Here is a 24892-nt window from a genome sequence, read left to right on the forward strand (position 1 = left end):
ACAATCATCATCATCGTATTCCAAAGGCGGAAAAGAAGACAATAGCAACAAGCTAGAAATAGAATAAGGATAAAGGTACCTTAAAAATAGCAGGGACAACGATAGGGAAACTTGTGATGGATGAAGATCAGCACGATGCACGAGTAACAATGAACGGGGCTTCCATGTTTTGCTGTACAATTAATATTATATATTGTTCATTATTTTATTTGGAAAAAGGCTTAATTTTACAGTACATAGAATTTATTTTTGATATCTAACATATTAAATTTTAAAAAATGAATTATGTTTATAGTTTATATATAATTCCATTTTATTAGGTTGATAAATCAAGTGTTTTAAATTCATTTTTAAAATATTATTTTATTCTAGACTATTATTTAAAGCAGTCTAACTGAATTGAGATTCATGAGAATACTGGGTCCTGAATCTATCACTGGCACGGTTAAGTAATATTCCCACTTTTTTGATAGTTGCTTAATTTAATTACGATATTACCTTCCTTTTTAAAACATATGTAATAATCGTATAAAGGGGAAAATAAGTCCCAAGTAAGATTACTAATTGTTCTTAATATGTGAGGTTGTTTTTTTCACTTAAATATGAGTGTTTTTATAAGTACACTTCTTGGAGGCATAAGGGATCTTAAAAAAAAGATAACAGGATCCAAGGGAAAGAGCATAAACGCATAAGGGATCTAGAAAGCACGGTAGGATCTAGCCAACATTTTTTCATTAAATCAAATTGTACTTTATCCAGGCAATATTGTTTACCTTAAACAAATAGACTTTTATTGTTTTGGTCGCGACTGAAACAAATAGTGTATTTGGTAAATAGGTTCTGCAAATGATAAGCTAATGAAGAGGCCCATCCAACTCAAACTGGAATTCCCAATTCGGCAATTCCATGATGAGGTTTTGCGGAATTGGGATCACAATGTCTAGTTAGATGCCGATGATTGGTGGGAGCCCAAGTCTTTGGTTCCAATCTTATCAATTAATGGGCTAAGCCTTATTTTATTTAACAGTTAGGCTTTGCATCCATTTTCTGTTGTCTGGTGCTGATTTTCACTCCGACCCAAAAAGAGAAAAGAAAGTTCAACTCAGCTTATGCCATCTCAACTCAGATTGCTGAATTTTACACTTTTCCTTGCAATCCTCATGCTGTTACGTGCATGCCTTCTTGGGTTGAATTTTATAAATGAATCAAGTTGTGATTATAACATAATCCTTGATATTGTGGAAAAATTTGAATAATTGAGACTAATACGATCGCAGCTGTGGTGGCAAACTAGTAAACTGCAATTTAAAACATTACTCAATTCTAAAAGTTGGATTAGAGGATTGCTTAATTCTTCTAAATGTTAATATACACATTATTTCACTTTTTTTTATCTCAGGACATGGGTATCAATCAAGTACAATATTTGTAGGGTTAGACGATTAGTGGTTATTAAGATTCTAATAGCATTATCTAATTATTATTTGATGCAACTTGTTATGTAGCCAAACATAATAATGAGCAAAGCTAATTGTGGCCAGCTCACCGCGTGTTGTAGTTTTATGTATTTATGATACAAATTGTGAGGCATATCACATGCGCCATCATCCCTATTCATTATTGTTCTAATGTGTCCTTTGCTACACATATTTGTTACGACAAAATTGGCGGTAAGAGTTTCCACTTTGCTTTAGTAACCAATTACTAGTTAATTGTTACCGATGTAGCCAATATAGAACGAGAGAAATCTTGGATTTAAGTGAAATAATCTCAAAAGTTGTCTTTATTAACTTCTATAAATGATGCATTTTATTAATCTAGTTGTTAAAAATTATTCAGATTTAATTCTATAACTACGAATATCATGTATTAAAATATAAATATTTAATTAAATTAAATAATTTTAAAATATATTTATTTTAAAGTAACACTTTTATCATATAATTAAATGAATATTTTAATTATATGTCAATAATTAATAGATAATAATAAACATAAATTTAAAAAAGTCTCTTCAAAGTAAATTCTATATATTAAAAATAAAAATAATTTTTGTAAATGTAAAATCGGTATTCATAAAAAAAATTTAAAATTTATATGAAATAAAAAATTTAATTTTTAAAATTTAGAACGATATAGAAAAGTAAAATTATTATAATCAAAGAGAGTGTAATTTACATTTTATTTTTAATTAATTTTAAATCTAAATTATACATATAACGTGACGAACAAGAGAATAATTTCATAAATGATTTGAGAAAAAACTCTTATCAAAGTTAAAATTGCAGAACCACAAAAAGCATGAGAAAAATGGGAGCGAGTCATTCGTCTATTTTCTTGAATGTATAATAAGCGTGTGTATGGCTATATATATAGGTCACACTAGCTTTCTTTTGCCTTCCTCTTTGTTTTCTTCACATTTCCGGTTTGTCATTTCTCTTGTTCTTCTTCCTCTAAGCTCAAAGCAGCACCATTGGTATGTATCTTGTCTCACGTCTTCCAATTCAATACGTATACCTCATCAAAATTCAGTTTGCAGCATTTGTAGTTGTTAGATCCTGGATCAATGCTTGCTTCATAGAATTGTTTCTTTAGCATCCTTGTTTAGATCTAGCTCTTAATATTAACTGTTTTGATAATTTAATGTGTTATTCTTATTCTTGTATTTTTGTTAGTTTTCTCAAAAATATTTATATTCAATGTATGCAAAATTATTACCACCGTCGACTTGGATCTGTTCTGCGTCTTGTGCACCACTCACAAATCTATATTGGCTTATTTGTTTTCGGTTTGTTGAGTTTGTGCTTCCTTTTTTGTTTACGTTTGGACGGTTAAGTAATAAAAGAAAGAAAATGTCAATACTATTGGAAAGATCATTGAAAGTGAAACGTTGGTTATGAGATGCAGTGTATGTAGTTTTAGCAAATGCTTCCACACCTTTTGTTAAGACGTTACCACTAACGCTTCCTTTTTTCATCATTAGATTCACCTTCTAAAAGATTTAACTATGGACTCTGAACAATTAGATCAATTGTTCCCACAGATCTACATGTAACTCTTGTATTCCATTTTTTTTACCCTTAAAATTTGTCCGAAAAGAATAAAATAGATTATTTTTTTTCTCTCATAAGAGAAATATAAAATAAACACGTCTTATATGATAGGTGCAACGAAAATTAAATCTGTGTGGTTTGATAAAATAAAGATTGTCAGGTTCATGCAATAGAATAAGTACCTTACTCCTCCCATGTTAATTGCTTGCATAGCTTCTTTACACAACACAATTTAACATATTTCCCCCCTTCCATTTTGTTTATTTTTTAAGACCAGTGATGGATAGTTTCCTCTTCACCTCGGAATCAGTAAACGAAGGCCACCCCGACAAGCTGTGTGACCAGGTTTCAGATGCCATCCTCGATGCATGTTTGGAGCAAGACCCAGAGAGCAAGGTTGCCTGTGAGACCTGTACAAAAACTAACATGGTTATGGTCTTTGGTGAGATCACAACCAAGGCCAATGTGAACTACGAAAAAATAGTTCGAGACACTTGCAGAGGCATTGGGTTCGTGTCAGCGGATGTTGGTCTTGATGCTGACAACTGCAAAGTTCTAGTCAACATTGAGCAACAGAGCCCTGATATTGCTCAAGGAGTTCATGGTCACATGACCAAAAAACCCGAGGAAATTGGGGCAGGTGACCAAGGCCACATGTTTGGCTATGCCACAGATGAAACACCTGAGCTAATGCCACTAACTCATGTGCTTGCAACCAAACTTGGTGCCAGGCTCACTGAAGTGAGAAAGAACAAAACATGCCCATGGCTGAGGCCAGATGGTAAAACCCAAGTGACCGTTGAGTACAAGAACGATAATGGAGCCATGGTCCCTATCCGTGTGCACACGGTTCTCATCTCAACTCAGCACGACGAATCCGTCACAAATGAACAGATTGCAGAACAATTGAAAGAGCATGTGGTCAAACCTGTGATCCCAGCTAAATACCTTGATGACAAAACTATTTTCCACCTCAACCCCTCTGGAAGGTTTGTCATTGGGGGACCCCATGGAGATGCAGGACTCACTGGGAGGAAGATCATTATTGATACCTATGGTGGTTGGGGTGCTCATGGTGGAGGTGCCTTCTCTGGCAAGGACCCAACCAAGGTGGACAGGAGTGGTGCATACATTGTTAGGCAAGCAGCCAAGAGTGTGGTAGCTTCAGGGCTCGCACGGCGTTGCATTGTGCAGGTGTCTTATGCAATTGGAGTCCCAGAGCCATTGTCAGTGTTTGTAGACACATACCAAACAGGAAAGATTCCTGACAAGGACATCTTGGCTCTCATTAAGGAGAATTTTGACTTCAGGCCAGGAATGATTGCCATCAACCTTGACCTCATGAGAGGAGGCAACTTCAGGTACCAGAAAACTGCTGCTTATGGACATTTTGGACGTGATGATCCTGATTTTACTTGGGAAACCGTGAAGAGTCTCAAGCCTAAGGCTTGAGTTAGCCAACCATGGCATTGCCACGGGTGGTTATCATCGTAGCCATCTTTCAGATTTTGGGCAAAAGGAAAAATAAAGAAGCTTCAGTGCGTACATCTCTTATTAAAGATACGTTTCACAGTTTGGATCAGAAAAGCAAGCACAGATATATGTCTCTCTAGTGGATGCGTTAGCTCAATAGGAGAGCATGCAGAATTAGCTACCTTTTTCTGTTTTTGCTTTTACCACTTAAATTTATTTGCTGTTACCAGTTATCTTCTCCGGATAGTTTTGCAACTAATCTTGAGCGGTTGATGTAAACTTAGGATGATTATTGATTTCATGTTTTCCGGGGGACAATTATGAAATTGTTTACATCGTAAAAGACAAATTCTTATGAATAGATGTAATTTATTCTAGAATTCATTCACAGAATCTATAATGATCTATTATACGTAGATACGATGCGTGTATCATGTTCGATTCATACCCGATACGATAATACGTCTTTTCTTAAAAACGATATGATGCGATGCGTTTAAGATATGTATATAAATATACATAAAAAAAAATCATAAAATATATATTAAGAACTTATTTCTTAAAACACTAGTATCTTGTTGAAGTGAACTCAGAGATACAACGTGGCTAATGGCTGGGCAGTGTTGGTCATTGGGTGGGAGCAGCCAAAGTGTTGCGATCTCCTCTGTTTTAGGGGTGTATATAGAGCTACAACTACTCATGATGCAATAATTCAGTTATGCCCTCAGGCAATTGAGCCATCTGAAAAGTGAAAGCCAGGATCAATATCAATCAATCTCATACTACAAAATGTCATCACACAGTACATTGTGTAAAGCAAGCAAAGTCTGAGTATGCAGATTGATGCCTTATTACAGACACAAAAGGAAGAAATATTGCAATCAAAATATGAAGATACCTTTAGATCTTATCAGTTTATATGACTGTTCTGAAAAACTACAGGTCAAGCTTCTAACAAAGATGTATGATTTTCATACATCTTAATATAGTATAAAGCAACAATAAGGCAGTACTTCTAAGAAAATTTCCTGCCAATATAAACAGCCCTAATACACTTGCTCTAGGCCGTGGTGTTAAGAACTGGACCTTCTTATTTCTTAATAAGTTATATTATCTTGCCACGTGTGAGCATGAACCATAGGTCGCTTTCTCAAATGTTCCTACCAATGAAACAATTTTTCAGTACACTCCTATGTTGTACTACGACCATTTTAAAAATAAAATGCTATATTTCTCACCCTCTCCTGCCTCTTGCTAGACAACTGAAATCAAACAGTTGTTCTCATCAAATGATTATTGAAAATTTGAAATTAATTTCCATGGTGCTTACTTACTTCACGTTAAAAAAAAAAAAGGATATTGTTTATTCAAGATTAACAGAAGACCTGCTATGTCAAGATAAAATAGGAAGTTCGCCTAAACAGTGAAGCCATCCACTATACAATCTACGAGATTCAACAATAGATTGTTTATAGCATATTGATACCCGAAACTTGAAACTTGGTAAATACTCGGATAAAATAGTGAAATCTTCCAATGGAATATTTTAAAGCAGGGCATACGAGTTCATACAAGATAGTGTTTCCAATTTATTCCACAAAATCCAGTTATCCATGTGACATCAAGGTACTTAGAGAATCTCATCTCCTACTGCAATGATTAATGCTGTGAGCATGCTGTTTTTATGCAAATCCAGGCTAGTCAAGCCATTGCTATCAGCACGAAGTTGTCCACCAGTAGAAGATGACCTTTTAGCCCTCCCATCCTTCTCTATCTTCCATCAGCAAGTAAATATGATGGTTTGATTCTATTCGAAGAATTGCTAATGCTTAATAATAAGTTGGGAACAGTGTCATATATGCTCCCAATTGATGTATAACTGCACAAATAGTAAAGAAATAATCACACACCAAAATTCCCTGAATAAACACTAACAACTAGAACTAAATATCAACAATAATGGACCAATTATTAGAACTTCAACGGTCAATTATCAAAGAGTGTCAAAAAAGTTATCAAAATTTACTTCTTTTTCTCTTTTTTTATAAACGGTTTCAATACTAATAGGATACGTATAGAAAGAGTATCAAAACGTATAGTATCGGATACGCATCCAATACCGATACAAGATGAAAATGGAGTACTGATGTTTCATAGATAATGATTGACAATGTAACATAGATGGAGAAATAGTAAACACGATTATGTTTATCTCTTACACGAGGTTAAGAGTGCAACCAAAGGCGATCGTGCAATCTCTCTTCACCAGTACCATACATCTCATCTACCCTTTCACCATCTCGGTAAAATTGGAAGGTTGGGGTGTATCGAATGTGTTGAGTTGTTTCAGGGCATTCATCAATATCTGCGTATATAAAGGTAAGCTTCGGGAAATTATTGCTCAGTTTACAGAATGCAGGCAGAATTTGGCTACAAACGCGACACCTGAAAGAATGAAAAATTAAAGGACTTGAATGGATTGCTGTAATTCACACGTTACAACCCTATAATTGACACGTTTCAACACCTTTAAATGGAATTTCATGCATCCAAATCCAAACAAAACGAATTTTCAAGCATGGTTCATGGAAACATAATTGGAAGAGTAACGTACCAGGAAGCACCATAATTGATAACGGCCTGCAAACAATTTCGTGACAAATTAGACAACAAAATATATAAAAAATTGATATAAGAAATTATGGATTCTCAGGCTTACAGGGGTTTTGGAGGATTTGATGTGGGCGAGAAGGTTGGTGAAGTGGTCATCGTTGGTAGCGCTTTTCAAGTTGGAACGGCGATTGAAGGGTAAATCTAAGGCAGTCCCTTCAAACCCTTTCTCTTGTTCGTTGCCACTCACCCCCATGGCTATGCTTCCTTGCTCTTCCAAGACCCAGAGCTGCAATGGGGATCGATGTTAAGGGTTGGGGTAAGAGGAAAAACACCCACACACAAATACTATTCTGTGAGAGCCATTCAGAGTTTTGGGGAATACAATAAATCGACCATTTTTATTTAAATTACTTTTAAGAAGAACGTTGGATTAAAAAAAAAAAAGACTATTGAGTCACTTATTAAAGATTTTAAAATAATAAGAATTATAAAAATGTTATTTAAATAATTTATTATAATTTTAATCAAAAGTTTATTCGTGAATCAGTGTATGTCATATTCCATTTATTCTTAATCTCAATATTATATTTATATTATAATCTCGGTTCTCATACTCAAATAATAAAATTAACCAAACCCAGTTTTTAAAGAGATAAAAAAAAGTAAATTAATTAGTAGATAGTTATTTTTTTTTAAAACGATTTTTAACATTATTAAAGATATATAATAAAAATCTGTAATTAAATACTATAATTTTAATAAATTTATTATTAATTATGCATATAAAAAGTCAAAGAACTTTAGTCTGTAATAAAACGAAGTGTTTTGGGCCACTAAGGATTTGCCTCGACTAAGTTGTGATCAGACTGTCCTAATTCCCACTGTAGAAGAAAATAAAGATATCAAACGTAATATATGTTTATGTTAAATTTTGCAAGGAAGATTTGTGCTACATGTAGCTTGGGATAAAGAATTGTCAAAGCTAAGGATTGAGACTTGAGAGTGATTTTGATGTAGCAATGTACTTAATTTGTAATGATTACCTCTAAACTCTCCTAGTTTCCAGCTTCTTCATTCCATTAACCTGCTTTCTCACACTTCTAAGTTTATGTTAAATGTTTCTTTGATTGTGGTTTCTGGTGCAGGACATTGTTGACTTTCTTTCTCAATTTATTGCCCCTCTTTGTTTCCGAAAAGACAAAAAAATAAAATAAAAATTCCACCGACCTTTTTTACATATTTGGAATTGAAAGTAGCAAAATTGACTGTCTATATACATAAAAATAATGTATTCATGCACGAGCAAGTCAAGAAACATCACAGCAAACAGAGACAGCCACAGATGATACACACCATCCTCTGCATGCATGGTGATATGATCGCAAGGATGTAATAGTTATTATGTGGTTGCATTCAGATTTCAGAATAACAATTCACATTTTATTTTATTTTTTTATCTCTGGCTGGTATAACTTAATTTACACAATTGTTTTCTCAGTTCTCACACCCTAAGAAATTGACTATTGTATCATTGGTTAATTGACCTATCTATGTTGTGCAATTAAACAGCATTGCCATAATCAACATATTTTGCTGATCTTTATCAAATTCAGACAAGAGGTCAATCGGTTTAGGAAGTGCGTCAATAGTTTGGAATTTAACCTTTGATCAGCACAAGAAGAATTGATTCCCCTGAACATAGAAAGTTAATGTGAGGGGTATCCCACGAACATAGAAGTAAAGAAAAAAGGGTCGTGCCCTAATCATTACTTATTGAGGGGGGAAATCTTTTCCTGTACGGTGACTTTACCAATAAATACGTTATTCCACTGGGCAAACTATGCCTCAGCATAGAATGGTTAAAAAAATGGGCTAAATGGTTCATACACCAGATGACCTGCTTGCCAACTGTATAGCAAGTATACTTAAATCAACATAAAAATCAGGTAAATAGCAACCAAAGCTGATGGTGCAATTTGCACTGCTAATTTAAAGATTTAATTGGTGGATTTTCAATGCAAAAACCTGTATTTGTAAACTGGTTCTGTAAGTTGAGATAATTTCATAATAATTCAATAATAGTCAATTTGTTGTCCGAGCCCCATGAAGCAGTTAAAATGCCGTGTATCGCAATTGAATTGAAGCTTCAGCAACCTCTGTTGTACCATTGTTCTTTCTTCTTCCGACAGAGTAGCATCCTTGATTTATTCCTCAGTCCATCTTTATCCCATGCATCTTATATTTGTAGATAATATGAGATTGGCATGTTCCCTGTGTATAAAAGATTTCCATTCTGTTCGCATCCAATAGAAATGGACCATATCATTGAGAATATCACGCTAGTTCATCTCAACGAAAGCACCAGGTTGAAACTTCTTGTGCAATGCTTTTATAGCTGATTCAAGGCGTGTTTGGTCCTGTTAGAAAATTAGAACTGTTATTACAGACAAACTTATTTTCCTTAAAACAAAGACTAGAATAGGGTAGTTTCGTCGTACCTTTCCTTTGAAGCTTACTATAAGGGATCCATATCTGGCTTTGCGATAACACCCTTGATGTTACAAAGAAGAAACACAACTAAGAATATAGATAGATAATGAGGCGTATACTGGTAAATATCACAACAATTCATGAACTTCATACCAATATAAAGGTCCGGAAATTCAAGGCAAAGCTTTGACAAAGGTTGAGCAATTTCAACCTGCAGTTTAGATGTGCAAATATGAGATCAGAAGAGCCCAGGAAGAAGAAAATTGAAGAGAAACAAGGCAAACACAGCATATAGATGTTGCATACTCTCACAAGAATAAAGTGTATCCAACTGCTACTATCAAATATTTTCATCCAAAAAAATTGTCTACAGAAAAGGCAAAATACAGAGGAAAAGTAAACCTTGGGGGTGTGGGGGATAGGCATAATGGGTAGTCTCACCAAGTCAAAGTTTCCCGTGGATAAAACTCAAAAAGAACACACATTACAGATAAAGGCAGGAATTGTGTCCACAAATATTAAACGCAAACAAAATTTCAAATAATCTTGAAGCCACAGATGTATCATGATATATGGAAGTTAACACATACATCTGAGAGATTAGTTGTCACATGCTTTGATACATATGGTTCCAGCAACGCTAGTAGGTCACTTGATTTTGTTAATTCAATCAAACAGTCCCACTGCCTTTCCAGCTCCAAAACATTTGTTGCACTTAGAATTATTACATTTTGGCACTTGATCTGCAAAAAAACACAATTGATCTAAAACAGTAAAAACCAGTATTCTTTCATTATTTTCATCACGTACAATATAGGAGTTGGTCACAACAAATAAATAATTTTTTCCAGGTTCTCCTTGATGTGAAATTGAATTTCTGGAGAATGACATTTAAGGAAACAATTTTCATTAATGAACTTTTGAAGACATACCAAGGGCACAGACAACTCCTCATGATGCAATAATTCAGTTATGCCCTCAGGCAATTGAGCCATCTGAAAAGTGAAAGAGAGGATCAATATTAATCAATGTCATACTACAAAATGTCATCGCACAGCACATTGTGTAATGCAAGTAAAATCTGTGCGTGCAGATTGATGCCTTGTTGCTGACACAAAAGGAAGAAATATTGGAGTCAAATTACGAAGATACTTTGAGATATTATCAGTTTATATGACTGTTCTAATAAACAACAGGTCAAGCTTCTCACAAAGATGTATGATCATACATCTTAATATAAACCGTATAAAGCAACAATAAACAGCCTTGATACACTTGCTCTAGGCCGTGTTGTTAAGAATTGGACCTTATTGCTTAATAAGTTATATGATCTTGCCACTTGTGAGCATGAGTATGAACCATAGGTCACATTCTCAAATGTTCCTACCAATGAAACAAATTTTTAGTACATTCCTAAGTCGTCCTATGACCATATTAAAAATAAAATGTTATATTTCTCACCCTCTCCTGCCACTTGCTTGACAACTGAAATCAAACAGGTGTTTTCTTCAATCACAATACCATGATTAAATTTATGATTAAAAATATAAACATAAGGAAGGAAGATAACTAGCTGTTTTTTAGGTAAGTATTACTAAGTAATGAATAACTAATGGTTGAGGGACCTGTGCAATGTTGCATTTGAGTCACTAGAAAATCACTTGTGGGGAGGGACAGCTTCGGTATCCCAAATGAGGATTAGTGTCAAACCAAAAAGCTGTCGGGGAAACATCAAAGAACACAAAAATAAACAATATTTTCCAAGTAAATTACCTCATTGCGGTCACCAGTACACTGATCACCAATAATATGCCTGAGATACTCCTCAAATTCTTCATCAGGAGCCTACATTAAAAGAAAATACCAATTAATAATGATAGAGATGAAGATTTGTGGAAAAATGAGAGCAAGTGAAAGAGGGCTGAAATGACAGAATGTTTGATCTACAATCTGAACTGATATTGTGTTCATATTTTCTGATATAATGAACTGAGGAAAGTTACAATATATTTAGTGTTAGAGCTCTCCCTCGGCAACAGAACCAGCAGAACCCATTACTGAATGCTGTCAGCAGCATTCTGTTGGACAGTTTCAAGTTCAACCACTTCCAAGTTCCAACAACTGAAGTATTGACAACACATGTGGGAGACTAACTACTCTACTAGATTTGGGGAATGATTATAGTAGCCCCAAATTTAAAAAAACAGAAATTCAAGGAAGCAACGCACCAAACGAACACCAAAAGCTTTTGCAATGCCTGATAAGGTAACATCTGAATGCAGTGGACCTACACCTCCATATATAAATACCTACAAGAAGCAGGCCAGATAAATAACCTGAACCATCATTCAATAATCAAGAAATTTCATGCATCTAGCTTTCTAAACATTTGTATCTTACCATATCACTTGTAGATTTTTGTCTCTCAACTTCTTCGGCCACAGAATCTATCTGGTACAAATACACATGTCATAAACCATGAAATTAAAATAATAGGTGAACAATGCCTATATTTGGCTATATTAGAGTTTGCACATAGTTCATTATCCACAGACTCATAGTAACACCTTTAAGTGTTGCTACAAGAGTTCATATAAACACGTAGGATTTCTGCAGAAATGAACTCACACTGTTGTGTACAACAGAAAGTTGAAACACAGACCAACCAACGGAATTCAGCTTCCCACACAAATAAGGTCCCAATTGATCCTCAACAATGCCAAACCTGAGCTATGGAACAGAGTAAAGAAAAAGAGAACATCATTAAAACAGTTAAAGGTTCATAAAAAATAATCAGTTCACTGCACTCGATGGATATTAAAAATTTACATTTTCCATTAATATTTACTTTCATCAAATGATTATTGAAAATTTGAAATTAATATCCATGTTGCTTACTTACTTCACATTAAAAAGAAGGATATTGTTTATTCAAGATTAATAGCAGACCTGCTATGTCAAGATATAATAGAAAGTTTGTCAAAACAGCAAAGTCATCCACTATACAGTCAAGAGATTCAACAATAGATTGTTTAGCGCATATTGATACCCGAAACTTGAAACAAGGTAAATATTCTGATAAAATAGTGAAATCTTCGAATATTTTAAAGCAGCTGATACAAGTTCATACAAGATAGTGTTTCCAATATATTCCACAAAATCCAGCTATCCAAGTGGCATCAAGGTACTTACAGAATCTCATCTCCTACTGCAATGATTGATGCTGTGAGCATGCTGTTTTTATGCAAATCTGGGGTAGTCAAGCCATTGCTGTCAGCACGTAGTTGTCCACCAGTAGATGATCTTTTAGCCCTCCCTGCCCTCTCTAATCTTCCATCAGCAAGTAGATATGCTGGTTTGAATTTATTGGAAGCGTTGCTAATGCTTAATAAAGAGTTGGGAACTGTGTCATATATGCTCCCAATTGATGTATAACTGCATAAATAATAAAGAAATAATCATACACCAAAATTCCCTGAATAAAAACTAACAATTAGAACTTAATATCAACAACGATGGACCAATTATTATACAATATAGAAGGTTCCAGTTAGGTTATTTAGTCAATTCGTTTTAAATAGTTCAAAAAAGATGAAAAAGAAATCTACAAGCCCTTCATCTAATTATCCTCCCACATTCCCCTATTCTGAGAAAAAAAGTTAAACAAAAAGGAAAGATATGGCACGCAGATATATTAAAATACAATTATAAGGTCCAATATATTTATAATTTATTGAGTATTACCCTTGATCGTAAAGGCTGCAATAGTTCACCTTGCATGTTAAAAGGAAGGCCCATACATCTCTGCATAAAAACATAACCACCATAACTAGATTAAACAATCAACATTATCACCTTCAAAAAGCATCAGCATAAATAATCACAGAAAAGAATATATCTTCCAAATAATAGTGCTTTCAAAATTAAACTAACATGTAAATTAAGAAAAGGAAACCTAATACTTTCCCTGATTTATTCAGCTACTTTCTAAGATGAGCGATGAATAGTTGTCATATCATTAGCAGAACAAAAATTGAAGTTAAAAATATATACCAACCAATCCTTGTCATATTTGATGGGATTGACTTTAGGGATCAAACAATGCCATTGGGCTAAATCCAAAAAGAAAAAGAAAAATCAGTTTTCAATAAATCCATTGGTGTAAGATCTGTTTTTTTTTTTTTTTGTTCATTTTGACAAGCTACCCTTCAGCTTTTACCTGAGGCTTTCTAATTTTCTCTAACTACTCATTTACAAGGTGACCCAAATATGAAAGTCAGTGTAATGCCAAAAGGTTATAAATATTAGACAACTTATACCAAGGACAAGAATTAAGAATTAACCATAAATAATTGTATGGCAGTCTTCAAAAAGGATATTTCAAATATAGAAGAAGTGGGTAAAATAAAGGTGCTAAACAATAAATAAATTTGGAACTACATATGAGGTGGATCCAACAGCAACAAATAACTGATGAAATACCTTGTAAATCAAATGATAGGATTTGTGTAAGCACCAACCACAAATGAGGTTCAGAGAGAATTCTATTTTTTTCAGATCTTTATTTTGTTGACTCATCCAGATAAGAGATCAAGAGTTTAAAAGAAACAGCAGCACCAAATATAAGCACTGGTACTAATTTTATTAAATAAAAAACATTTAAGAAACTTCATAGAACAAAGGACCAAACCTGTATGACCAATCTAAAATGGGATTCACTCTCATGAAAGGTGGCCACCCGGGTGAGCTAGGGGAGAATTGCTCTTGACCAACCTGCAAGGTTGGAGCACACTTGTATGAATAGGAGAGTTGGCAATATTCCAGCTTTCAAAAAACCATGGTAATCAAACCTTTGTTTGAAGCATAAAAGCATACAATTTTAAGCTTTTACTTGGGCCATATGCTTGATATATTTCTCAAAATTGCTTTTGAATATAAAAACTAGCCTTAAGGAAATAAAAGTTGTAAAATAAAGATTCTGATCAATAATTTGATGCATATTTTCATATTGAATTGAGTTGAAATTTGAGCTAAAATTTTTTCAGGTGTTTGCCAGTGTTAGGCTTTTGAAAACATCTTCAGGTTTGGCCCAACATGTCAAAAGATATATTTAAAAAATTAATAATAAAGGAAACTTTTAAAACAATGTATACTGTTGAATTTCTTGATCAATTTCAAATTTCACAAGTATTTGATGCTATTCCGAGAGATGATTCTGCTCATGAGCCCTAATTATTATCCTCTCCTCAACAGCATAGAGTAATCATTTCACCTATGTTCTGATTAATATTAACTATTATTCTGGTGATCTTCAAACTAATAGCAAGGTTTTACAAAAATTGAAAATATAGTTGATAATTTGACAGTTGAGATTCGAGAATTGACATATTTAATGCATACTAAAATTGTAATGTAATTGCAGTATTAGCACATAATAACTTATTCATAATTATATATGAGATTAATGACAATGCTGGCATATTCTAGGAACATTTAGAATTTATATTGACATGTACCACTTTACTAGATTGCAACTTATTGAGAAATGAGTATGTAGCTTAGCTTTCTCCTTATAGAATATATCTATGAATAGTTATATGTATGTACAGTTTTTGGAAAAATTTTCATATATAGCACATGAGATCTTCACTAATGCATCTTGCTTTAAAATTTTGATCCTTGAGCACTTCCAAGTAAAATTTGTTTTCAATGAGCTTGTATAAAACAATATTCAGTTTTGGACAAATGGCAGGTCAGAGAATATAACAAAAATAATATCCCATGGTTAAGAAATAAGAATACCGCAGTAGGGTCTCCAATTCGAACTCCAAGGAAAATAGCTCGAATAGGTTTATCCTTTAACAAAGCCTCCAAACCAGACTTGAAATCTAAGCGAATGGTGTCAATTTGCAAACCATAGCTGCCCAAGCTAAAATCATTAGTTTACTCCCACTTTTAGAGGAGGACAAGCCTCCAAGTTTGAAAAGTATAACAACAATAAAAGGAGAAATATATCACTTTTCCATATTATCTACACTGCAATGACAAATAAAAATAAATTCCAAAAGTGAAAAGGAAGAAATTTCACTCACGTAGAAGCTGTATCATAGGTAAATGAGTTGATTTCTGGGAAAGCACTAGGAGTCTCAAAATATATTGTCCGAATTGGAAAATTTTTTAAATCCCCATTGGCACTATTTTTCCCTCTTTTATGCAAGAAATAGCCAGCCCTGAGTAGGTGCAACAAAACCTACATGGCAAAGCTCAATGTTGTCATCAATGAGCTCTAAGATTCTGATGGGTGATAAAAGATTACACAGATTAAAACTTACTGTTGAATCCTTTCCTCCATTGAAGCTGAAGGCAACCTCTTCAATACTGCAGGAAGAAATACGTAAATACATGCAGACATCAGACAACTTACATCAACAAGGGAAATCAGCATTGAGAAGAGACAGCCATCAAAGATCATAATTTTTTTTTTCCATTCATGATTTAAAACAGGTATTACTTGTAGGAAAAAGACACCAAAAGTAAGGGGCATCACTCTAGGATCTATGCACCTATCCCTAAAACAATCAAATTTTAAATCCTCCATTTGGCCGGCACCCAATACAAATAATGTTCCTATGAAGCTGTAAGAGTTATTAAGTTTAGAATAGATATCCTGTTAAAAATTGGCAAATGGAGCACATATCGTCCTTTCTTCGTAATCTAACATACAAATATCAAAATAAAAGTTGATAGGAACTGAGATTGTATTGAAATAACAGAACCAACACAGGGAAATTTCCATTTTTCAGATAACACCATTGTAAGTATTTTGCGGTAACTTTGACAAAGCGGGAAGCAGACCTCATTCATTACATCTCTGTCACAACAAAATTTCCATTGACTTTTTCAAGTCAACAGACTGAAACATTTTTTAAAATGCTTGCCCCTGAGACAACAACAATCAAGGGAAGAAATTTGACATCACCCGTTAATCTCTTCAAATGGATCCAACATAAATCAAGCATCCATCCTCATTGAGCACCTATTTATCTTTCCGGCAGAAACAACCACAACAATCAAGTCAACAGAACATAAAATTTTTCTCTTCTGATTTATACAAACCAACAGAAAAGGGGCAAATGAATCCAATTCCCCATACGTAAAATTCAAACACAACACATGAAAAAGGTTAAGATAACAACCCCACAATTACATGTTCCAGCTCACAGTCATAGTCATAGGAGATTAAGAACAACTTACGAATACAAAGCTAAAGCTCTCTGAATAACATAGGTGGCGTTGTTGTACTTGGTCTGAAGTCTTCGATCATCACACTCTCTAATTGCTTTATCGATCTCCATGTTGACCGTAGAGCACAAAATCTGAGCAAAACAAAACAACAAAAAACACAGAATCAGCGCAAAGGGGTATATAAAGATTGCAAATTTAACGTTGTTTAGGGAAAAGCGAACTTGGGTTATCGTCAAAAAGATACCTTTGGGCGAATTAGAAAAGGGGTGAGTGAAGGGAGTTGAGGAATAGGAGGGTGTGGAGTGAATGAATGATTGTGGCGTTGTGAAAAGGGATTGGAGTAAGAGATGAGATAGATATTTTGGAACAAGAATTGGACATGCAAAATATGGTTGGATATGTGAGAATGAAATAACTCAAGAAACAGAACAAACGAGGTTGGTCCTATCTATAATCTATCTATCTATTTTATGTACGTTTTGTTGATTCAGTAGACGAAGATGAAGTGGCTGCTCCAACACCCGATCCAGCCACTGGGTCACACTCATTTCCAATTTAATGGCAAAGATATTCGAGAATTATGCCCCCACTCAAGTGTTTTGCTTTGGAATGGTTTCATTTTCGGTTATTCAAATTTCAAAGAAAATAAATGTTATTTTCTTCTTATTTTCACACTCACCTAAATGCTTTATTTTATTATTTACTCTTTAAGGCACTGATCTACCAGACTGGATAAGAAATTAAAATGACTTTTTCCTTAGAAATTTAGTTGATATATAGTAAAAATTATAAATACTTTTTTTAATGTTATAGAAACATCGTTTCCTATTTACAATAATTTTCCACGAAAGTGTATAGAAGAGGTTAATTTTTTGTATTACGTTAAAGACAAATAACGGTACAATTTTTAACATATAGTTGTATGCACGTTAAGTGCCCCCATAATATTTCAAATATAATTGTTTTCTGTAAAAAAAAAGAAAAGAAAAATACATGTGAGAAAACAAAAAGTTTTATTTATTTAGAAGAAGAAAAAAATGAAAATTCAGATAACGGAAACCATCTTGCGAGGGCTTACAAAAATCTTTCTTTCCTCTGGAGTAAAAAGATATTTTGAAATAAAGAAATCTTTTCAGATCGAGAAAAAAATGGAAATCTATATTTCCCTTATAATATATTATATTTCCTTTTTTAGCACGTATATATATACTGTATGGATATAATTTTAATAAAATAATACTTCTAATAATTTTAAAAAAAAGTTATTAATTCAATCATTAATTCATACAATAATGTTGTTAAAAATATGTGTATTACACAATTTAAATATTAATAATTATATAATATAATAATAAGTATTTAGTTATATCTTAAATAATATATTATCGATAAAAATATGACAGGACAATGAAGTATTGATTATTATTTAAATTATACAAAATTTTATAAAAATAATATAGTTTATAAAAAATTTAAATTGAACGGTTCAATTAATAAAATTTGTTTTTAAAAAAAAAAGCATTAAAAGTACGATTTTATTGAGCAATTGATCTTAATTCGTTTGTGTGTAGTTTATTAGTTGAATATTTAATAAATATTTTTAGACAAATATATTAAATAAAAATAAGAACAATAATGAGCAAAAGAATCTTCACGCACTGACTATTTACTCATAAAGTTTCGATATTTTTGTTTATAAAGTTTAATTCTAGTTGTATAACGAACCTAAAATAAAAGTTAAATTATTTTTTAATAAAATAAATAATTTTGATTAAGCATTTAACAAAAAGAGCTTGAGGATTTAGTTCAAGGTTTAGTGTTTACGGATTGCAACGCGAGCATTTGAAAGTTTAAACTGGTCATCACCTATTAATTATTTATCACACCCTCCCTAAGGTTACGAGATAACCAAGATTTGCGTGCAACATACTCCCATGTTTTTTTACCAATAACTTCAGTCTCTTCCACAAACGATAATTTTCTCAAGCACAAAATTTCAACTTAGTAAACAGAAGAAGATTATAAGGAATCACATTTCAATGTCATCCAAAGTCCTAAAGTGCACAAGGAAACGGGAGAAGCAGACTTCGATTCTACGGAAAGCAACAAGATACTTGAGATTATGGTTTGACGAATTACATTGCTACTTTAAATTGCGAAAGCTCCCACGAAATTTCCAAGGTCCAAACTAGAATATTTGTGAATAATGGTAAATGAAACAAAATATTATTTAATATTGTGTGATAGATGGGAAAGGAGGAAAAAAACTGAATTCATGTCATACTCCTAAATTAAAGAGGAATGAATAGAAAAACATTCGATGAAGTGATATTAAACCTTTATTTTAAACAAATCTAAATGACAAAACGTAATATCGTTAATTATTCCATTTCATTTTATTTGATCCCTTTTCGTTCATCTAAAGATAGCCTCGAGGCCTCAACCTCAACCAAAATATCAAAGAACTGCACAAAATTCAACTAATTTTCTGACTTTTTAATGTTCTTGGCAATGGGCACGGCTGTATCTAATGCGTTGAGTGAACAAAATTACATAATTTTTTGTAGCTTCTCCCACGCTCGTCGAGGGAAAACAAAGGTAATAGTTTGGTTGATATTGCATAACGCCAAAGAAAAATGCTTAAACCATGCCCGAAAAAACAGCTTTTAGATTAGAAAAATTTTGGTCGACCCAAAGTCCAAACCAACAATTGATCAGACAATTGCTGAGGACCGTAGAACTATGGAATTCGCTACTTGTGGCCATATATACCAATTCAACTAGAACACGATACTGTACAAAATTGAATAACAAAAGAAGTATGAGCTATTAAATGTACTACACAAATAGGATTCTCCTCCAAAAGCCTTAGGCCACACCAATTTTAAGTGACTTAAGTGTGTCATTGTGTCATTAAAATTATGATTTGTCAAATTCGAATATAATTGCAATAGAAAAATACTTAACAATGTAAAGGCAAATTCAACTCGTGTTTCAAATTTCATTAAAATATTGAGTGAGATTGCCTATTTATCATTATGGATAATGCATTATATATTCAAAAATATACTTAGATTTGGACCAATGAACTGCAGCAGCCACATTATGACTAGAAAATCCAAGGCGCCACAGACATAAACTTCTGTGAAGCTTCTTGGGCAGCAAAGAGAACCAATTACACTATCGTTCAATGATTTCAATCAATCTCATGCTAAAAGAGTTTATATCAGCAATATGCTTCCACGGCATCCGAGGACAAATAAAACTGTGCAAGATTCTTGCTGAAATTTACAGTAGAATTACCTGTAATCTAATCATAGAGACCTTCCTCAAGCCAAGTTTTAACTAAAAAATTTACCATCTCCTGCAGTATCCAGCATACCATCATTGTTTTTACATAATGTATTCCCAAATTTGAAAGGAAAGGAGTGTTCTTAAAGAACTTACAGCTAATGGTATTAGTTGTTGAAAAGGGTCTTTAGATAAAAGTACATCCTCATAAGAAGTTGTCTGGCTGCAAGAGATGTCCAAGTTACTTTTGGCAACGTGATATAGAAACGGGTCTCAAAAAACCTAGAGGATGGATTACAAGCAAAAAACTATAGAGGTGATCTTGGACTTGGACCTTCCATTTATATTAAGCAAGAGTTGGAGCCACTAGCACACAAGACCGATGAGTTAGGCTACATTTATAGGTTTACTGAAATAAAAATTTCCACTCTAGCATTGGCAAGCCAGTATGTTAAAAGCAAAATATACATCATACATGTATGATGCTTGGTTGGAGACAAGGTAAAAGATTTGCCTTTCCTTATCTAAAATGTGGAATAAATTCACAAAGTAGTCGATAAATTTGTCCACAGAAATCTGATTGCTGTTATATTTATTTGGTGGCTATATTTCTGTTAGTTACATAAACAGCTTACACGATTCAATCATTCTTTGTAATGAAGCTATATACACTAGGAAATTTGTAGTCTAACCTGATTGGATCTCTTCTTTACTAAATGTAACAGTATTATTACACCATTGCCTGAACAGGACAGCAGGCCCCCTACTTTTTTTTGTTCATAGTGAGAATGGGTGAAAATCAGAAGTATGCATATACCTTATAGTTGAATCTTTAGGTGGTCTCTGTAATTTTTTTGATTGATCACCAACCCATTCTGTCCTCATTTGACACCAGGCTAACTCAGCTGCATGAGAACATGAATACACTTTAGATTATTCTAAAAAACGGCATATAAGTGGACAGCATTTGATAGTGCAGAAGTTAATCACTGAAAAGAGTCTCACAGCAGTCAATATTAAAGGATAAAAATTATATTAAGATATTTTATATTTTCTGATGGTGTTCAGGGAATTGAAAATTAGCGTAAGATATTTCTGTAAAATCTTCGTTTACATCTGGCTAAATTAATGTAATAAATACTTACATGCATATATTTGTAAGTTTGCAATTGTGTTTGTGTCATAATGACTAAAACAATCATATGACAAACTTTGTACCCCAATAAATTTTCATATTTTCTACTTTTTCCTTCTTGGAAACCACAGGGTATTCACTATAATCAAGTTGCCTCAAAACTGACCTAGGAAACAAAGAAACAAAAAATAAAGGATTCTAACATATCTGCTAAGAAATTCAATGCATTCTACATGAGGAGGAAAGCAATATTATTTATAAATTTAAACATGAATGCATCAGTCTTGCCACTGAACCAAACCTATTAATATGAAGTTAAATCCAAATACTACAGTCACAGACTCTACACGAGTATTACTCGGCCCACCCACATTGCCATTTGCATATAAGATACTTGAAATTTTCAAACTGTGAAAAAGCTTTTATTTGTTAACAAATGCAAGCTATTTTTTTTTCCCTAAAGAATAACTAAAGATGTCAGAAAAGGACATACCATGGTTTGCATAGACTTCTTTCTCTGTCAAATTCTCTTTGCTGGCATCGTGTGAGCTCTCTGAAGAGTGATTCTGATGGGCATTTGAACTACTACCGATTAGTTCCATCTTCTTTGGATCAGTGCCGTATAGCATTGCCTTCTAAACTATAATCTGCATACAGATATGGACAGAAGACTCTATTAAAAGAAAAGCCTTTTCATCCATGAAGGAAATTTGGAATATAAAACCATTCCTAGGCCACCACCTAATAGCTTGAGCTTTAATGAGGTTTGGTACCATAACCATGCACAAGAGCTTCTAGTTAAGCAATTAAACATGTAGATTTAGACCTTAATGAACTAAAATATGTCCTAATTGGAGGCCAAATGAAATAAAACTTTTTCACATTTGAAATCTATTTTTCTGTACCAAACTTATTAAAAATAGATAATTCTAGTATATATATATATATATATATCACCATAATCAATGAGAAAGCATCAATTACTTACATGAAGAATGCTAGCAACACACCTCTTGTGATTAGTTAGTTTTTTAAAAAGTCAAAGTTATTTTAAAAAATGATCAATTTATGAAGCAAATATTTTGACTTTTTATAAAAACAAACCAATCACCGGAATTGTTTTTAAAAGAATGTGTTACTAGTATTTCTCTTGTTTACTTACATTAGAAACATTGGATCAGTCCACAAACTAGGTAACTTTAGTACATTTACCAACTGTTCAGGCTTCATGAAAAGCACCCCTCCCCTTTCAGGACAAAATGATGGGCATGAATCAAATCAAAACTAAAAAAAATTGAGGCTGAAATTTTTTCCTCCAGTTTATATGCCATTATGAAATTCAAATTTTTGGAAGCCACACAGTGCCGATGAAGCAGCTCCTTTTCAGTTACCACTTACCACGTGTAAACTTCACCAATTCACAAGCACGACGCAACAACACCTCAAACCAAACACACTAAAACAGAATGATGTAATAAACACGTCAATAAACTCTTTCCCTTCGCTTATTTTACCCCATGCTTTCCATCCTTCATTTGACTCTTATATAACAGTCAACGGCACCAACTCACATACACCACAAAACCTAGCCAACAAAATCAAACCACATAGCAACATTGATTAATCACACACACACACACACAAAAACACTTAGGCTTCGCTGGTCAAAGAATCTTTAATTCTTTACTACAAGCGGATCGAATTAAGTTTCTACGCAGCCACCAACATTCCAATAAAACAGTAACAGTGAGTAATATATATTATAATAAAGCCAAAAAAAAAAAAGTTTAACTACAAATTACCAACCAAATTAATCTGCAAAAAAAGCATCACGAAAAGAACTGATTACCAAAGGAATTAAAGATTTACAGTGCACAAGAAAATGATAGTGCTGTTTACTGAAAGATAAAAAGAAAAAGAAAATCGAAGGTAAAATGTAAATAAGAGGAAAAACCTTTGGAATAAGGAGAGTGCAGTGACCAGTGAAGTGAAGTGCACTGCGCAGAAGCGAAGGAGAAAAAGCACCGTCTCGTTTGGGGTTTAGCTTACAAAGAAAGAAAGATTCTTTTAAATTTCGCTGTCACAGTATTTAAAGCTCCAAGAAAAATATATTCTTCAGAACTAAGGAATTTGTCTAAAATAGAAAAAATTATTAAAAAACAAAATATTTATTACGTCAAAAATATAAAAATAATAAATATGTTTTTATATAAAGTTTTATTATTCATATTTGTTTATACACAGCTTTAACAATCAAAGCTAATTTTTTAAAAAATTAAAGGAATTTTTTAACACGTGTTTAAAAAATCATAAAATATTATTTTCTATAAAAATTAAAATATTTTATATTATTTATTTTTGGTAAAAGCTTAAGGTATATTCAAGTCCTTGTTATATATATAGACGTGTGTTAAAAGAATCACTAAATTGAAAATTAAATTGATACTTGAAAATTTAACATAAGACTCGTTGGTTTTTAATAATATAAAAATGTTCATTTCTTTTTAAAATTATAAATATCAATCATATTAATATTTAAATATACGGTACTTTAATTGCTAAAAAAGTAATAAAACCGATTTATGATTTTTAATTAGTTAAAATAAGATGTTTATATTTTTAAAAGTTAATGTCTTCCAAGAACAATTTTAGAGATATATTTAAATATTAAATCTTGCTGAATAGTATTTTTAGGAAATTGAATAAAAATAATAATAATAAATGAAAATTTTATTTAAAATTACAAAATTGAATGTGGTGTTTTAGTTTTTTGATAGAAATATATACTTTTATTTTTTTTAAAATAGGTAAAACACTTGGTAGCATTTTTCTTAAGTATTTACTCTATTGAGGGACTAGTTTTTCAACTAGAATTCGTAAACGTACAGACTTATAAATTTACAGTATTTTGTTTTATGTTATTAGTTGTACGAAGTTTATTAATATCAATGTTAAAAATATTGCTGTTTTTATATTATGGTATACTTTGATAAATAAAAATATTATAGGATTTCTTTGCTTGAATGGAAAGTTTTTCAATTAAAAATATTTCTAAAAATTATAATAATTATACCAATGGTAAGAAACAAACATCTTTAAAGAGTCGTTTTTGTGTCTTCTTGAAAGCTAAAAGTCATAACTCTTGATTAAAAAAAAAAACTGTAAAAAAATTATTTGAATCAATTGATTTAGTGTATTAAAATTTAATTAAAATGATTTTGACTAATCGCACTAATCTTAATATTCTAATTCGGACATTAAAAAAATCAAAATTGGGTTTGTTTAAAACAATATTTTTAATTTGTTATAATTTATCAGTATTTAAGATTTAAAATAAGTTTAAAGGTTTAATTTATAATTATTAAATATTACATTTAAAAACTAATAAAAATATAATTTAAATATTTTGAATTCATTTTTATTTGCATATAAAATATTAATTAAAATATAATTTATAACATCTTTCATTTTGATTTAATAAGAATAATTAGTTACACAGTGAATTTATTTAGTAATAATAATAATTATTTGAAAAATTAGAGATTGCATTTTCTTTTTTCATTTAATTTGATGATAATATCTTTTGATATCT

General features: G+C 32.3%; 4 protein-coding genes across 6 annotated transcripts; 1 reads left to right on the top strand and 3 right to left on the bottom strand.

The window, feature by feature from the left end:
- Window positions 1-3332: 3332 nt before the first annotated feature.
- LOC113863044 (S-adenosylmethionine synthase 3) lies at window positions 3333-4505 on the top strand. Its single transcript, XM_027496426.1, has one exon. The coding sequence runs from the start codon at window positions 3333-3335 to the stop codon at window positions 4503-4505; it is 1173 nt and encodes a 390-aa protein (XP_027352227.1).
- A 641-nt stretch (window positions 4506-5146) lies between these two features.
- On the bottom strand, window positions 5147-7422 carry LOC113863357 (thioredoxin-like 3-3). Of its 2 annotated transcripts, none has more exons than XM_027496912.1 (4): window positions 7246-7400; window positions 7141-7166; window positions 6746-6971; window positions 5147-5267 (listed from the first exon to the last, which is right to left on the bottom strand). In XM_027496912.1, exons 1-3 carry the CDS (start codon window positions 7390-7392, stop codon window positions 6752-6754), a joined length of 393 nt encoding a protein of 130 aa, XP_027352713.1. In that variant the 5' UTR covers window positions 7393-7400; the 3' UTR covers window positions 5147-5267; window positions 6746-6751. The 2 variants fall into 2 exon arrangements, with proteins under 2 accessions (XP_027352713.1, XP_027352714.1); XM_027496913.1 differs by lacking the exon at window positions 5147-5267 and adding an exon at window positions 5998-6405 and having other exon boundaries at window positions 7246-7422.
- A 1329-nt stretch (window positions 7423-8751) lies between these two features.
- LOC113863969 (FAD synthase-like) lies at window positions 8752-17485 on the bottom strand. Of its 2 annotated transcripts, none has more exons than XM_027497779.1 (17): window positions 17119-17485; window positions 16884-17005; window positions 15962-16007; window positions 15722-15879; window positions 15432-15549; window positions 14320-14402; window positions 13374-13433; window positions 12822-13064; window positions 12258-12354; window positions 12030-12080; window positions 11858-11938; window positions 11403-11474; window positions 10562-10624; window positions 10220-10372; window positions 9783-9840; window positions 9638-9690; window positions 8752-9556 (listed from the first exon to the last, which is right to left on the bottom strand). In XM_027497779.1, the coding sequence occupies exons 2-17, from the start codon at window positions 16982-16984 to the stop codon at window positions 9479-9481; spliced, it is 1515 nt and encodes a 504-aa protein (XP_027353580.1). In that variant the 5' UTR covers window positions 16985-17005; window positions 17119-17485; the 3' UTR covers window positions 8752-9478. The 2 variants fall into 2 exon arrangements, with proteins under 2 accessions (XP_027353580.1, XP_027353579.1); XM_027497778.1 differs by having other exon boundaries at window positions 8881-9556; window positions 17351-17461.
- Window positions 17486-20114: 2629 nt separating this feature from the next.
- On the bottom strand, window positions 20115-23187 carry LOC113863856. The gene is made up of 5 exons (XM_027497609.1): window positions 23143-23187; window positions 21794-21947; window positions 20983-21070; window positions 20322-20388; window positions 20115-20238 (listed from the first exon to the last, which is right to left on the bottom strand). The coding sequence occupies exons 2-5, from the start codon at window positions 21927-21929 to the stop codon at window positions 20185-20187; spliced, it is 345 nt and encodes a 114-aa protein (XP_027353410.1). The 5' UTR covers window positions 21930-21947; window positions 23143-23187; the 3' UTR covers window positions 20115-20184.
- Window positions 23188-24892: the final 1705 nt, after the last annotated feature.

Source organism: Abrus precatorius, unplaced genomic scaffold (genome assembly GCF_003935025.1).
Source record: "Abrus precatorius isolate BTA unplaced genomic scaffold, Abrus_2018 Scaffold3, whole genome shotgun sequence".
Taxonomy (NCBI): Eukaryota; Viridiplantae; Streptophyta; class Magnoliopsida; order Fabales; family Fabaceae; genus Abrus; species Abrus precatorius.

Excerpts from the sequence above, each read along its gene's own strand:
- LOC113863044 (XM_027496426.1), top strand. The coding sequence starts at position 3,333 with ATGGATAGTTTCCTCTTCACCTCGGAATCAGTAAACGAAGGCCACCCC.
- LOC113863357 (XM_027496912.1), bottom strand. The coding sequence starts at position 7,392 with ATGGGGGTGAGTGGCAACGAACAAGAGAAAGGGTTTGAAGGGACTGCC. Across the intron at positions 7,167-7,245 it reads TCAAATCCTCCAAAACCCCT|GCCGTTATCAATTATGGTGC; the intron begins GTAAGCCTGAGA and ends AATTGTTTGCAG. Across the intron at positions 6,972-7,140 it reads ATCAATTATGGTGCTTCCTG|GTGTCGCGTTTGTAGCCAAA; the intron begins GTACGTTACTCT and ends TCATTCTTTCAG.
- LOC113863969 (XM_027497778.1), bottom strand. The coding sequence starts at position 17,422 with ATGAGTGTGACCCAGTGGCTGGATCGGGTGTTGGAGCAGCCACTTCAT. Across the intron at positions 13,434-14,319 it reads ATTTTAGATTGGTCATACAG|AGATGTATGGGCCTTCCTTT; the intron begins GTTTGGTCCTTT and ends GTTTTTATGCAG. Across the intron at positions 11,475-11,857 it reads AAGCTTTTGGTGTTCGTTTG|GCTCCTGATGAAGAATTTGA; the intron begins GTGCGTTGCTTC and ends CTTTTAATGTAG.
- LOC113863856 (XM_027497609.1), bottom strand. The coding sequence starts at position 21,929 with ATGCTATACGGCACTGATCCAAAGAAGATGGAACTAATCGGTAGTAGT. Across the intron at positions 20,389-20,982 it reads CCTAAAGATTCAACTATAAG|CCAGACAACTTCTTATGAGG; the intron begins GTATATGCATAC and ends CATCTCTTGCAG. Across the intron at positions 20,239-20,321 it reads AACAACTAATACCATTAGCT|GAGATGGTAAATTTTTTAGT; the intron begins GTAAGTTCTTTA and ends TGGATACTGCAG.